The sequence below is a fragment of the Babylonia areolata genome, chromosome 9 (genome assembly GCF_041734735.1).
Source record: "Babylonia areolata isolate BAREFJ2019XMU chromosome 9, ASM4173473v1, whole genome shotgun sequence".
NCBI lineage: Eukaryota > Metazoa > Mollusca > Gastropoda > Neogastropoda > Buccinidae > Babylonia > Babylonia areolata.
In genome coordinates, this window is record NC_134884.1 from 45,014,750 (window position 1) to 45,030,384 (window position 15,635).

The 15,635-nt window shown below is 40.8% G+C and overlaps 1 protein-coding gene across 4 annotated transcripts in view; it reads right to left on the minus strand.

Moving 5' to 3' along the window:
* Positions 1 to 1,651: 1,651 nt before the first annotated feature.
* LOC143285524 (CCR4-NOT transcription complex subunit 10-like) overlaps positions 1,652 to 15,635 on the minus strand; it is a 62,545-nt gene continuing 48,561 nt past the window's right edge. For all 4 annotated transcript variants that reach the window (XM_076592879.1, XM_076592880.1, XM_076592878.1 and 1 more), the window contains exons 13-17: positions 13,721 to 13,857; positions 10,906 to 10,965; positions 9,018 to 9,139; positions 5,320 to 5,392; positions 1,652 to 4,691 (exon numbers count right to left, since the gene is read on the minus strand). In XM_076592879.1, coding sequence (XP_076448994.1) covers positions 4,621 to 4,691; positions 5,320 to 5,392; positions 9,018 to 9,139; positions 10,906 to 10,965; positions 13,721 to 13,857 — 463 coding nt within the window. In that variant the 3' untranslated portion in view covers positions 1,652 to 4,620. The remainder of the gene's footprint in view (positions 4,692 to 5,319; positions 5,393 to 9,017; positions 9,140 to 10,905; positions 10,966 to 13,720; positions 13,858 to 15,635) is intronic.

Sequence of the window (15,635 nt, forward strand, 5' to 3'; positions counted from 1 at the left end):
AATTAGGCTCTCTGGACAGCCGAACTTTAGGAGGATCTTCCACAGACCATGGCAGTTCACCGTGTCGAAGGCTTCAGTCAGGTCTACAAAGGCCATGTGGAGCTCCTTGTTCTGCTCACAGCACTTCTCTTGCATCTGGCATATGGTAAACACCATGTCACATGTTCCCCTGCCTGAGCGGAAGCCACACTGTGCTTCAGGGATGACTGTGTTGGAGACACGGTCAACCAGTCTGTTGGAAGAAGGTGTTGGTGATGGTCAGTCCCTGCTGTGCGCAAAGCGAGAGCAAAAGCAGTCTGTTGGAGTTGCACTTGCCAATGCCGTGCTGTCCTAGGGCTTTTGGCCATGAGGAGAAGTCCACGCCGACACGGGCATTGAAATCCCCAAGGATGATCAGCCTGTTCTTTCTGTCTACCGCTGAAATGGTGCGGCTGAGCTCCTTGTAGAAAGATTCTTTGATGTCATCAGGGTTGGTCATCGTTGGGGCATAACAGCTGATGACTGTGGAGAAACGATCCTTGGACAGCTTCAGACGCAGGGTCATCAGCCTATCGTTTATCCCACGTGGAAGGTGGTCAAGCTGTCGTGCAAGTTTGGTTCGTATGGCAAAGCCCACACCTGAGGTTCTTGGGGTGCCATCTGGCTTCCCAATGCAGTAGAAGGTGTAGCCCCCTCCAACTGGGTTTCACCGGCAAACCTGCTTTCGCTCAGGGCTGCTATGTCCACCTGGTAGCCATCATAGAGAGAGAGAGAGAGAGAGAGAGAAAATTTCTCTGTCATATATATATTTATAGAGAGAGAAAGAGGGATATGCGTGTGTGTGTGTGTGTGTGTGCGTGTGTTGTGAGAGAGAAATAAAACAGAAGGAAGAAAGCAGTATGTTGTGCGATCACAAAGTTGAACAAGACCAATGGAATTTCTCACTCAAAAATTTGTCTGCTATTTTGATGGAGTTCTTGGCCGTCTTTCATTTTTGGAAAGAACAGAAAACGATCATATTATCTGAAGTCATGAAACCTATCATTCAAATACTGACTAAAATAAGTAATGTAAAGTTGGTTTCCAATTTTTTTTTAATTCCCCACTGTATTTGAATCAAAACCTCAACTACGTTGAGCTTTACGACACTTGAGACTTCCACAAAGCCAGGCATTGAAACGTCAGATCTAAAAATAAATCTAGTTGATCAGTGGTATAAAAAATATGAGGTCTCCGTTTCTTCGTTAACAGACGCTGCTCCTTGAAAGCTTTTGGGTCATATCATAATGCATTTTAATGATGAAAGAATGAATTTTTCAGTGGTGGGTTTAACTAAAAGATTTATTTTGTCTGGAAGCGCAGTGGAGTGTCAAGAAAAATAGGTACATTTTAAGCCATGTTTTTTTTGTGTAAATCAAGTACAATGTATCAACTGGAAACTTAGCCCACGTAAAGTAGAGAACGTGATCTTTTATTTGATAGGTCACTTAAGTCGACTGGTTGTACGGAGCCATGTCCGTAACCTATTTTTGTCAACAACTCTCTCAGACCAGAAGCAGACGTCGGCAAACTTGTTTACCATGCTGCGTTTTGAAGAGCGAAGGATACTCCGCTAGGGCGATCAGTTTCACTCACACTGTCTTACACACAGAAAAAAGAAGCACTTACAGGGGCGAACAAATGTGGTTTTATTTTCTATCTTTCGGCTTGATGTATGCAGTATTGCGCTTGCTAGGGCGAAGTGGATAAACATATGATCCAGCCATAGTTATACAGTATTACATAGCGACCAGACCTACCTTATTTTCAATTTCCATAATTTTTTGTTTGTTTTCTAAATGTATAAAGTGCTTTGCTGAATAGTTCTGGTCAAGGCCTTTATTCTATTTCAAGACTTTTCCAGCCCAGGAAATGGTTCTATCATTTTTCCACGACTTTACAGACTTCCCTCGTACAGATACCAACCATGCAAAATGGTAAACGTTCACATACATACATTTGACTTTTGCAGAAGTATCTTCCTTTTCTTTCACAGAATGTCACTCACACTTAACACTGTCGAGGAATTCAACTCAAACATAATTCTTTCACACCAGCTTTAGGTGGACCACGGCATAGGTTTTTCACCAAAAATCATTAAAAAAACGTGTTTGGGGATTATACTTGTATTTGGTCAAATAATGTCTCTTCTTTGCATTTCTGTCAACCATTTTGCTCAATTTGACTGATTTCATTGCAAATAAAATCATTTTCTGACATGGGTGTGTGTGAAGTTTGAGCGAATGTGACAAAAAAATCAAAGTTTGCATCGATTTGGACGGCCTGGTGCTCGCGATCTGGTTTGGAAACCCCCACTTATTTGGTATCAGTGTGAAGGTCATCCACCTGTTTGTCTTCTCATTCCTATTTCCTGTGGAAAATTCCACTCATGGAAACACACGAAAAGCAAATCTGAAGGAAACCGAGAGGCATTTTTGAGGGGTTGTGGCTGAGTCGAGGTTTCTGATTGGCTTGTCGGAGTAAATAAATAGCCCATTGGCCCAATCGGTCATGTGACTTTTTCCAAGATGACGTCTGTTTTCTTCACGATTTCAATCGACACACCAGTTGCCTAAGCTTCTGATTGAAATTTTCTATTACAAGTCACGGACAATGCCAAAACACATTGGAAAGAAGTTTAGGACTGTCTCTGCATTCGGCAAAAGGAAGAGAAAGCGTAAGATTACAACACAAGCTGAAAAAAAGCCTGCCGAAACAGCGACTGACTTAGCGGTGCCTTTGACATCTACGGGCATCAGTGAAAGCATTCTGCTTCTCAGTTCGAAGAGAAAATTGGACGTTTTCACCAGAAAACATGCGTGAACGGGTGACAGTGACCCCAGTTCAGACGAAGAACCACCGTAAAAAAAAAAAAGTGCATTAGTTCCTGAAGTACAACTGAAGTAGGACTGCTTGGTGTCGTCAGTTCATTGTGAAAAATGCGAAGCAAAGGTTTGTGGAAATTAATATAATAGTCTACAGATATATAATATTTAATATATATATTATAGTATTCTATTTTATTTCATTTCATGAGTTTTTGTTACGTTTCATAGCCACAAAAAAAAAAAAAAAAAAAAAAAAAAAAAAAAAAAAAAATCTGAATACCTTCTTTTTTGTGAGCCCATTGATTTACTTTTTTTTTTTTTTTTTTAAGTTCTTTGATTTTTGTTTTCAGACGCAGTTTTTATTTTTCTCAAGTATTGAAATACTTTTCCCAGTAATATTTCTGTGGGTTTTTACTGAGTCTGACATACTGTTTGTTTGTGTGTGTAAAAAACTGTCAGTCTGAGTCTCTTTATTCTCTCTCAGTGTGTGTGTGTGTGTGTGTGTGTGTGTGTGTGTGTGTTTAAAAAAAACTGTCAGTCTGAGTCTCTTCTCTCTCTCTCTCATTCTCTCTCTTGAACCTTCTACACTCACACATTTGATTTTTTTTCAGGTCTCTGTATTTGAAGATGAGACAAAGAGGATGGGGTCAGCTCTCTCTCATTCTCTCTCTTGTACCTTCTATTCTCACACATTTGATTTTTTTTCAGGTCTCTGTATTTGAAGATGAGACAAAGAGGATGGGGTCAGCTGAACTGGATCTTGTGGCTGGGAGCAAAGCAGAGATGTTTGCAGAGAAATCAGACATGCTCAGGGTCAAAACAGCAACCAGAAAATCCTGACAGAGCAAAAGAAAAGAGGACAAAAATTGAAACTGTAAGACGTCAGGAACGTGAACATCAACGGGCAGATGAGGGAGAAGTATACGCCCCAGGAGCATTTTGAACAATCAAATGACTGAAAAAACTCTCTCATCACTTAGTGATATTGGCCAAGTGCTGTTTTCCTATGTATTATTTTTTTTTAGTGTGTAACTATGGGTTGTAGTTTGTGAGTTTTCAACACAATCTTAGAAGGCGTTTTTCTCAAAAGTTGAATTTCTGCTGCAGGTGCGTCAGTGGCCCCTGTGTAACAATTGATACAGTGAAAATATTATAAAATTAGGCATACTGATGTAAAAATGTGTGCTGAGTACAGTGAACATAGTTAGAACTCTCTATCTCTAGTAGTTTTTTTCATAGCAAGTGACTAAAGCATACTAACGCGAATGCATTTTTGACAAGACAGAGAACAATGCTTGTGGACAATGGGCATCTGCTTTTGTGATCACTGCACTAAATGATGTCAAAACAAACTGTGGAAATGATGAGAATCATTATGTAATGCATGTGTTCAGTGCTGCAAAGGGGGCAAATAACGGTATGTATTTTTATGATAAAATTATCATATCTGTTTGACTTATAAACTTCAAACTTAGCACAGATATCTATATTAACATCCTGTGTATGTGTACCAAATTTCATGCAGATACCTTTAGTAGTTCCTGAGAAACAAAAATTAGCTAAAAATGACGCAGTGGTCCACCTTAACTGTGCAATTTATGATTTCAGTCTTTGTCCATTCTTTCATACCACCTCCACCCATCATACTCTGTGCTGTTAACCATTTCACTCTTTGTTGTTCCAAGTGCCGAAGATGCAAGAAAAATGCCGGTTACATCTGACTGTTGAACACACGGTCTGCAGAAGGGTGTGAGCAGCAAAAAGTCATACACATTCAGACCGCCTGGTTTGGCGTCACATGACCAAAGTGATCCTTTATCACAACCTGGGCGGCATTCCTGCGGCCTGCAAAACAGAAGGAAAGAGTGCTATGTCAGCGCTGCAACTGAAACTGACACAAAACATGAGATGTTTAACGTCATAACCACAGCAGTTGTGCCCCATTTAAACTTTGTGCAACATGAACATTTTTTATCATAGCAATGCACTGTGGTGGCCTATAGTTTAAACTTTGTGCAACATGAACATTTTTTATGTGGTGGTCTATAGTTAACCCCTTGACTACTGCTGCACAGTATGCTGTCAATGACGCACAGTCCACCTCAATGAGGTAAGACATACCTTACAGGTCAGGATGTCAGTTACTGCTGCTGCAAAGTATCCTTGTCAGTGAAGCGCAATCCACTTCAATGAGGTAAGACGTACCTTACAGGTCAGGATGTCAGTTACCTTCTTATATTGGGACTTCTCCCTCCTAGGATTCCATTACTTTTCATCAATGAATTACAGCACTCAGAAATGACTCCAACACACCCAACTTAAAGAAAGAAAAAAATCTCAAGAAACCAATACAAAAAAACCCAAAAAACCAGACTGAACAAAAACACCCAACAACAGTTTCTCCAACAATGACTGTTTTAAAACACTGACAAACAATCACACACACACACACACAAGTATTCAGCCAACTCACCTTCCATGAGGTCCAGGTATAATTTTAAGTAATACATCTGTGCTGGCAGTGGAGAGCCGGCATTTCGGGACCCCTGTAACAAATATCAAACATTTACCACACACACACACACCCTGTAACAAATATCAAACATTTACCACACACACACACCCCTGAAACAAATATCAAACATTCACCACACACACACACACAAAAACCCTGAAACAAATATCAAACAATTACCACACACACACACACACAAAACAGCAACAAAAAAACAAAACAAAACAACAAAACACAAAGACCCCTGAAACAACTATCAAACAATTACCACACACAGACACACATAAACATCTGTAACAAATATCAAACATTCACCACACACACACGCACACAAACACAAAGACCCCTGAAACAAATACTTACACCACACACACACAGACCCCTGAAACAAATATCAAATACCACACACACAAAGAGACCCCTTGAACAAATATCAAACAATAACCATACACACACACACAAAGAAACCCCTAAAACAAATATCAAACAATAACCACACACACAGAAAGTGACCCCTGAAACAAATATCAAATAATTACCACACACACACACAAACTCCTGAAACAAATATCAAACAATAACCACACACACACACAAAGTGACCCCTGAAACAAATATCAAACAATTACCACACACACACACAAAGTGACCCCTGAAACAAATATCAAACAATTACCACACACACACACACACAAAGTGACCCCTGAAACAACCACTTACCCCACGAACTAGGAGACCCCTGAAAAACCACTAATGTCATACATTTACCACACAGAGACACCCCTGAAACAGCCAACATCACACATTTACCACATACAGAGACCCTGTCAACAGCCAGCAACACACATTTACCACACAGACCCTGTCAACAGCCAGCAACACACATTTACCACACAGACCCTGTCAACAGCCAGCATCACACATTTACCACATAGAGAGACCCTGTCAACAGCCAGCATCACACATTTACCACATAGACCCTGTCAACAGCCAGCATCACACATTTACCACACAGAGACACCCCTGAAACAGCCAGCATCACACATCAAGCACACAGACCATGTCAACAGCCAGCATCACACATCTAGCACACAGACCCTGTCAACAGCCAGCGTCACACGTACAGCACACAGACCCTGTCAACAGCCAGCATCACACATCTAGCACACAGAGAGACCCTGTCAACAGCCAGCATCACACATCTAGCACACAGAGAGACCCTGTCAACAGCCAGCATCACACATCTAGCACACAGAGACCCTGTCAACAGCCAGCATCACACATCTAGCACACAGAGACCCTTTAGACAGCCAGCATCACACATCTAGCACACACACAGACCCTGTCAACAGCCAGCGTCACACTTCTAGCACACAGACCCTGTCAACAGCCAGCATCACACATCTAGCACACAGAGAGAGCCTGTCAACAGCCAGCATCACACATCTAGCACACAGAGAGACCCTGTCAACAGCCAGCATCACACATCTAGCACACAGACCCTGTCAACAGCCAGCATCACACATCTAGCACACAGAGACCCTGTCAACAGCCAGCATCACACATCTAGCACACAGACCCTGTCAACAGCCAGCATCACACATCTAGCACACACACAGACCCTGTCAACAGCCAGCGTCACACATACAGCACACAGACCCTGTCAACAGCCAGCATCACACATCTAGCACACAGACCCTGTCAACAGCCAGCATCACACATCTAGCACACACACAGACCCTGTCAACAGCCAGCATCACACATCTAGCACACACACAGACCCTGTCAACAGCCAGCATCACACATCTAGCACACACACAGACCCTGTCAACAGCCAGCATCACACATCTAGCACACAGACCCTGTCAACAGCCAGCATCACACATCTAGCACACAGACCCTGTCAACAGCCAGCATCACACATCTAGCACACAGACCCTGTCAACAGCCAGCATCACACATCTAGCACACAGAGACCCTGTCAACAGCCAGCATCACACATCTAGCACACAGAGACCCTTTAGACAGCCAGCATCACACATTTACCAGACACAGAGACCCTTTAGACAGCCAGCATCACACATCTAGCACACAGACCCTGTCAACAGCCAGCATCACACATCTAGCACACACACAGACCCTGTCAACAGCCAGCATCACACATCTAGCACACAGAGACCCTTTAGACAGCCAGCATCACACATTTACCAGACACAGAGACCCTGTAAAAAGCCAGCTTCACACACTTAGTCTTGTTAGCATTTTGTACATACACTTGCAGACATGTAAACAAAACCAAAAAATGGGCAGTGCCAAATTATGGCAACACGCTCTACAGAGAATAATCAATTAAACCGCTCAAACACAGCTTCATTTTCATGCTTCCGGAATCCGTAAATGGCTCAGACTGCCAACTGTACCAAGCAAGAATAAACAAAATTAAAACTGTATATTGGTATGAGAATACTCATACCAGGTCTGCATGTGAAGTAATCATAGTGCGAGTTCATCCGTAACTAGAGCAGAATGAGTTAAGCAGATTTTGAAGCATTTTTCATGCCTTCCTTTTTTTTTTTTTTTTTTTTTTTTGCCGAGGAAGAGTTGTAGAAGATCTGCTTGGGGATTCTGAAGTCATCCATTTTGATGACTTGCCCTTTCTAACAAAGCTGGGCTCTTCAGATAATGACTTTGATGCTTGTAGTCTGAATACAAAAAGACAAGACGCTCATATTCAGTTTTCCTTGTGGAAATTTTGGACATGGTTTTGTTTATACTGTAAGATCTGGTTTTAATTCAGGAATCTTTTTTTTTGTTGTTGTTGTTAAAAAAAACCCACGCCAGACATCAGTCTGCTGGTCTTACCAGTTTTGTTTTTTCTTGTTAGTTCAATGGACATACGCCTGTTCTTGTTTGTATGTTTGTTTGTATTTGTCCAGGACTGTTGCCCTGCTCCCTTTGTGTGTGTGTGTGCATGTGTGTTCTTGAGTTTTTGTTGTTGGTGGTTTTTCTTTGGCATCTCTCTCCATTTTACAAAACAAATTAATTATCAAAAATTCCTCACATCTTAAATAACTGAACTGGTAGAGGATGAGGATGAGGTATGTGTGTGTATGCATGCCTACACTGTGGGAGCAACGGAATATTGGAATGTGCGGGTGTGTATATATATATATATCTTTGTATATATATGTGTGGGGTTGGGGGTGGGGGATATGGGCGTATGTGTGTGTGCTTGTACAAGTAAGTGTTCATCTGTGTGTGTGTGTGCCGTGGAAGCTGCGATACGTAGCCTAGAAATGAGTGTGTGGAGGAGGGGGGTAGAGGAGGTGCAAGGTAATGTGTGTGTGTGTGTGTGTGTGTGTGTGCTGGGGCTCATGTACGTGTATGTGTATTTGACTGTGCTTTCATATCTGTGAAACTGCATGTTTGGTGCATATCTGTTATGCATATTTGGGTGTATGTGTGAATGTGTGTCTCCATGTTTCACATTTATTTGCTTATTTATCATCATTGTTGTCTTTTTTTGGAGGTGAAAGAGTAAAAATTAAAAAAAAGCGAATACTTAAAAACAGAATGACAACAACAACACAGAAAAAGAAAACTCTGATCCAATCAACCAACCAACCAAACCCAAGCAAACCAAGAGTGTTGCTGACCTCTGTCAGGTACTTCATGGCCTTGTCGTACTCTGTGCGCGTGGCGTGGGCCACAGCCAGGTTGTGTTGCATGAAGGCCCTGGCTTTTGTCACGTCCCGTGGCACCCACGCCACCAGGGCACCTATAACACAACACTCCCTGCCTGCATCACACTGATAGCTTACTCTGTGGGCCCTAGGGCAACCACAACACGCTTTTGGGCAGCATGCTCATGATGAACACCACAAGACACAAACGCAGAACAAGCAGACACATATGGAGACACAAACGCAGAACAAACGGACACATATGGAGACACAAACGCAGAATAGAGGACAAATATGTAGAACAAGCGGACACATATGGAGACACAAATGCAGAACAAGTGGACACATATGAAGACACAAACGCAGAACAAGTGAACACGTGTAGACACAAACGCAGAACAAGTGAACACGTGTAGACACAAACACAAAACAAGCGGACACATATGTAGACGCAGAACAAGCGGACACATATGTAGACACAAACGCAGAACAAGAGAACATGCGGAGACAAAAAATGCTAAAAAAGCAGATACATGTGGAGACACAAACACAGAACAAGTGGACACATATGGAGACACAAACACAGAACAAGCGGACACATATGTAGACACAAACGTAGAACAAGTGGACACATAGCGGACACATATGTAGACACAAACGTAGAACAAGTGGACACATATGGAGACACAAACGCAGAACAAGTGGACACATATGGAGACACAAACGTAGAACAAGTGGACACATATGGAGACACAAACAATAATAATAATATTAATGGTATTTATATAGCGCTGAATCTTGTGCAGAGAGAAATCAAAGCGCTTTCGCACCAGTCATTCACACGCATGCAAAACTCTAAAACTGTAGAAACTAAAGACAAGGAAGGGCAGGCAAGGGAGGCTATTTTGGGAAGAGGTGGGTTTTAAGGCCAGACTCGAAAGAGCTGAGTGTGGAGACTTGACGAAGCGAAAGAGGAAGTTCATTCCAATCGCAGAACAAGCAAACACGGTGTAGGCAAAAAATGCAGAACTAGTGGACACATATGAAGACATATATGTAGACACAAACGCAGAACATGCGGACACATATGTACACACAAAAGCAGAACAAGCGAACACATATGTAGATACAAACACAGAACATGTGGAAACATATGTAACAACGAACGCAGAACAAAAAAACTGGGAAGGAACTTCAGATCAAAACTGATAGCTGAAAGAGACAGAGACAAAGATGGCAAACTGGTTAGATGAAAAACAGGGAGAAGGTTCATTTACAGTGACGTTCCCAAAGAGCCACTTCCAGGAATCATCGTCATTGGCCCTTTCAAAGCCTCCTTGTATCACAAGGAACAGAAAATCGCCAAGAAACAGAATGATGTGGAGTGCAGGAAGTGTTCTGAAAAGGGACACACTGCAGCCGACTGTACAGTTTTCAGTTTCAGTTTCAGTAGGTCAAGGAGGCGTCACTGCGTTCGGACAAATCCATATACGCTACACCACATCTGCCAAGCAGATGCCTGACCAGCAGCGTAACTCAACGCGCTTAGTCAGGCCTTGAGGAGAAAAAAAAAAAAAAAAAAAAGGTGAATAAATAATAGATAAGCTTACATAAATAAATAAATAATTATTATGATATAAAAAAAGGTAGTAGTAATGATAATAATAATAAAATAATAATAATAAATAAATAAATAAGACAACAATGATGATAAATAAGCAAATAAATGTAAAACGTGAAGACAAAAAATCAATGAGCTCAATCTAAGTAAAGAAAGCTGTACTGTCACAGGTGAAAAAAGATGTGTGTGTGTGTGTAAATGTGTGTTGAAAAGGAACAAACAATATTTCACATGTCTTACTTTTGTCTTCTATGAAGTCTGTTGCATCTCTGTCGCCCTTATCGTTCTTGTCTATCTTCTCTGAAACAAGCACAGGATATCAGTTTTTAGAGGTCACAAACACAAAGGTTTCATGACTTTACCTTATTTCCACACCATGAAGGTGTCATGACTGATACATCATTTTACCTTATTTCCACACCATAAAGGTGTCATGACTGATACATCATTTTACCTTATTTCCACACCATAAAGGTGTCATGATGATACATCATTTTACCTTATTTCCACACCATAAAGGTGTCATGACGATACATCATTTCACCTTATTTCCACACCATAAAGGTGTCATGACTGATACATCATTTTACCTTATTTCCACACCATAAAGGTGTCATGATGATACATCATTTTACCTTATTTCCACACCATAAAGGTGTCATGACGATACATCATTTTACCTTATTTCCACACCATTAAGGTGTCATGACGATACATCATTTCACCTTATTTCCACACCATTAAGGTGTCATGACGATACATCATTTCACCTTATTTCCACACCATAAAGGTGTCATGACTGATACATCATTTTACCTTATTTCCACACCATAAAGGCGTCATGACTCGTACACCATTTTTCCTTATTTCCACACCACTAAGGTGTCATGATAATACATCATTTTACCTCATTTCCACACCACAAAGGTGTCATGATGATACATCATTTCACCTTATTTCCACACCAAAAAGGTGTCATGACTGATACATCATTTTACATTTTCCACACCACAAAGGTGTCATGACAATACACCATTTCACCTTATTTCCACACGATGAAGGTGTCATGACGATATATCATTTTACCTTACTTCCACACCACAAAGGTGTCACGACGATACACCATTTCACCTTATTTCCACACCATGAAGGTGTCATGACGATACACCATTTCACCTTATTTCCACACCACAAAGGTGTCATGACGATACACCATTTCACCTTATTTCCACACCATAAAGGTGTCATGACGATACACCATTTCACCTTACTTCCACACCACAAAGGTGTCACGACGATACACCATTTCACCTTATTTCCACACGATGAAGGTGTCACGACGATACACCATTTCACCTTATTTCCACACCACAAAGGTGTCACGACGATACACCATTTCACCTTATTTCCACACAATGAAGGTGTCATGACGATACACCATTTCACCTTATTTCCACACCACAAAGGTGTCACGACGATACACCATTTCACCTTATTTCCACACCACAAAGGTGTCACGACGATACACCATTTCAACGTATTTCCACACCACAAAGGTGTCACGACGATACACCATTTCACCTTATTTCCACACCACAAAGGTGTCACGACGATACACCATTTCAACGTATTTCCACACCACAAAGGTGTCATGACGATACACCATTTCACCTTATTTCCACACCACAAAGGTGTCACGACGATACACCATTTCACCTTATTTCCACACCACAAAGGTGTCACGACGATACACCATTTCAACGTATTTCCACACCACAAAGGTGTCACGACGATACACCATTTCAACGTATTTCCACACCACAAAGGTGTCACGACGATACACCATTTCAACGTATTTCCACACCACAAAGGTGTCATGACTGATAAATCATTTTACCTTATTTCCACACCATAAAGGCGTCATGACTCGTACACCATTTTTCCTTATTTCCAAACAAAATGCCTGTAGTAAAATAACAGTAAACTATTGTCTGCAATGCAACATTCAAAAAGCTAATATCAGTATATGTGTTTATGGTCCAAAAGATCATTTTACAATCAGTCAAACACAGCTGTCATCATTCATCATACATCATTATGTAAATGGTAAAGAAAATCTAAAACAGTGGCGGATACTTATTCTGTAGATCTATGTCTTAGGACATTATTCATAAATGTATAAGAGAAAAGCAAACTACACAAATACAGCATTGGCAGATTGTCAGTTCATTACAGCACATGACATGTTTGAATGAGGTTAGTCACACATGAAAGCAAGAAGACTTACAGCACTACATCGCATCTGACGTCATATGACCAAATTCTATATTTACAGCTATGTGTTTATAATGTGATAAGTATATCATTGTATTCAGGGTAAAAACACCAATTAAATCATTTTCTGTGCAGAATTTGTATTTCTTTTTGTTTAACTGCAAACAATAAAAACGATGTCATGTTGTCTTCTGTCCAAACATAGGTTCTGGCTACTGAAAACAGCCTGATTATGGTTTTTTTTGATCCGGAGCCTCCAGGAAATAAACCGTTAATGATCCAGGAATAAGACTTACAACCTATAACTGGTATGATTTTGAAGTTGGTTTTTTCTACTGTGTCTATTCCAAATTTGGTACTGACAGACAAAGTATTCCCAGAGAAAATGAATTTGTTAAAATTTACCACTCACACAGACCCACACACAACTGAACACCGGGTTATAAAATACTCACTTTGTTTGCACAAGCGAGTCAAAGAGTGGATGTATTTTGTAACAAGGCTACAATAAAAGTTTTTCAATAAGATAAATAAAATGTTTTAGGAAAGAAAATGTTTCTGAAAAGAATAATACACAAAATGTTTTAAAACGAGCCAACACCTTAACAGACTGAAGAAGGACTTAAAACAACAACAACAAAACTTGAAAGATCCACCCAAGTTCTCTGCCTGGGTGGCGTAAATATTTCACACAGGACAGGAATCAGGCACCTGCTGGAATCAGCACCAGTGGGTCACGGTAAGTGCGTGCAATGAAAAAAGAATTCTTGAAAGATCTTACCCGGGTCAACCTTGGCCTCCGGAGGGACAGTGGAGACATCTGTAGGGCTGAGGGCCTCAGGGTTAAGGAAACTGATGGCGTCAGCTATACGGTCCATCGCCACCAGGGCTTCCGCCATGTACATGTTCCCACAGTAACTGCAACCACACAACCACAAATTGACTGTTTTATATGTTAGTACACAGACACAGACAGCCACAGACAGTCACACACACACACACACACACATGTTAATACACAGATACATGCAGAAACAAACAGTCACACACACAAAAACACAAATACACACAGACACAAACACACTCACATACTAACACACATGTTCAAACTGCCACAGGAACTGCATCTATGATGTAAAATTGGCCGTTTTAAATGGTTGTATACAGACATACACACTCACACATAAACATAAAACACACACTCATACACACAGACATACACACGGAAACATATCAAATACACGCAGCTGCAATAACTAAACCCCCCAATCACATACACTGTTATTTTCACACACTAACCCATACAACATACACATTGCTTTATATGTTTACACAAACACACATTAACCCATAGAACATACAGGTTGTTTTAGAGGTTTGTACATACACACACAAACCTATTCAACACAGACATTGTTTTAAATGTTTGTATTCACACACATTAAACCATACAACATAGACACTGTTTTAAATATTTGTATATATACACACTAACCCAGACACATTGCTCCAAATGTTTGCACGCACCACACTAACCCATACTACATAGACATGTTTTATAAGTTTGTAAACACTGCAGTTTCTGTGGATCAGCCCAACCACAGGTGAGTGCACTGTTGAAGCCATACTTCATACACAAAACGCATACAATGCAATAAAAGACACGCTTTATCCCCTTGAAAATACCGGTCAACAATGTACATTTAAAGCCAACAAGTCCAAGGCACCCAGTGATAGTACAACTGTTTAAGGGGGACACAAAGTGAAATAGCATCATACTCTAAAAACCTGGCAAATGGGTAAATATTCTTATAATTACAGAGCCATGCATTAAACTGAACATATCTGTACATTAAAGCAACTATGCTGATTCAAACTGGTGCAACACACGGCACCGCCATATTGGGCTTGGCTCTCTAGAAAGGAAACAGAAAGAGGTCAGTTGTGAGTATGTGATGTCACATCAACCATGTTCAAAGCCAACTCCCAGGATTGCTCAGTTTAGAACAGCTATGGGAAACGATGGATGTTCTGTGACTGAAACTGCATGCCCATCACATTCGTTATTTTCCAAAGCTGCGACAGTCAAATCATTGTCTCTACAACAGGTATTTTCTTTGGGCATGATAAGAGTTGGGAAACATGCAGTTTCCACATCGGCATTCAAAACTTTCATCAGTGCTGTGATGCTTCAGCAGGTCGTTTTAACTCTTCTCCCAAAAACTGTGGTAAAAAATTATACAGAACTAAACCCAAATCCCCTCCAACACAGTCCTTGCAAAGTATTTTTCAATGAATTCATTTCCATCTGCTTTCCAAGTCAGCCAAAAGTGAAAGCCAGTCTCTGAACCTGTGAGGTCATAACCTTTCCAAAATGGAGGTTTCTGTGACTACTCAAAGCATCACACTCAAAGTTTTTCTCTCAAGATACACATTCATTTACTTTAAAAAGTACTGGACGAATCATAACTACCTAAAATCTATCTATGTAAGCCATAAAGCCAAACCACTTTGCGTCCCCTTTTAGAATGTGAAACTGAGTGTGCCCACTACAGTTTTGGAAATAGCCATCCTCTATCCAGGGGAAGCAACTGGGTGTTACAGGCTACAAGATGTTAGCTGAAAGAATGATTTGTAACTTTTCTAAAACACGATATCCAGTACTAATGCTGCTCAAAGTGCCTTACATCATCCAG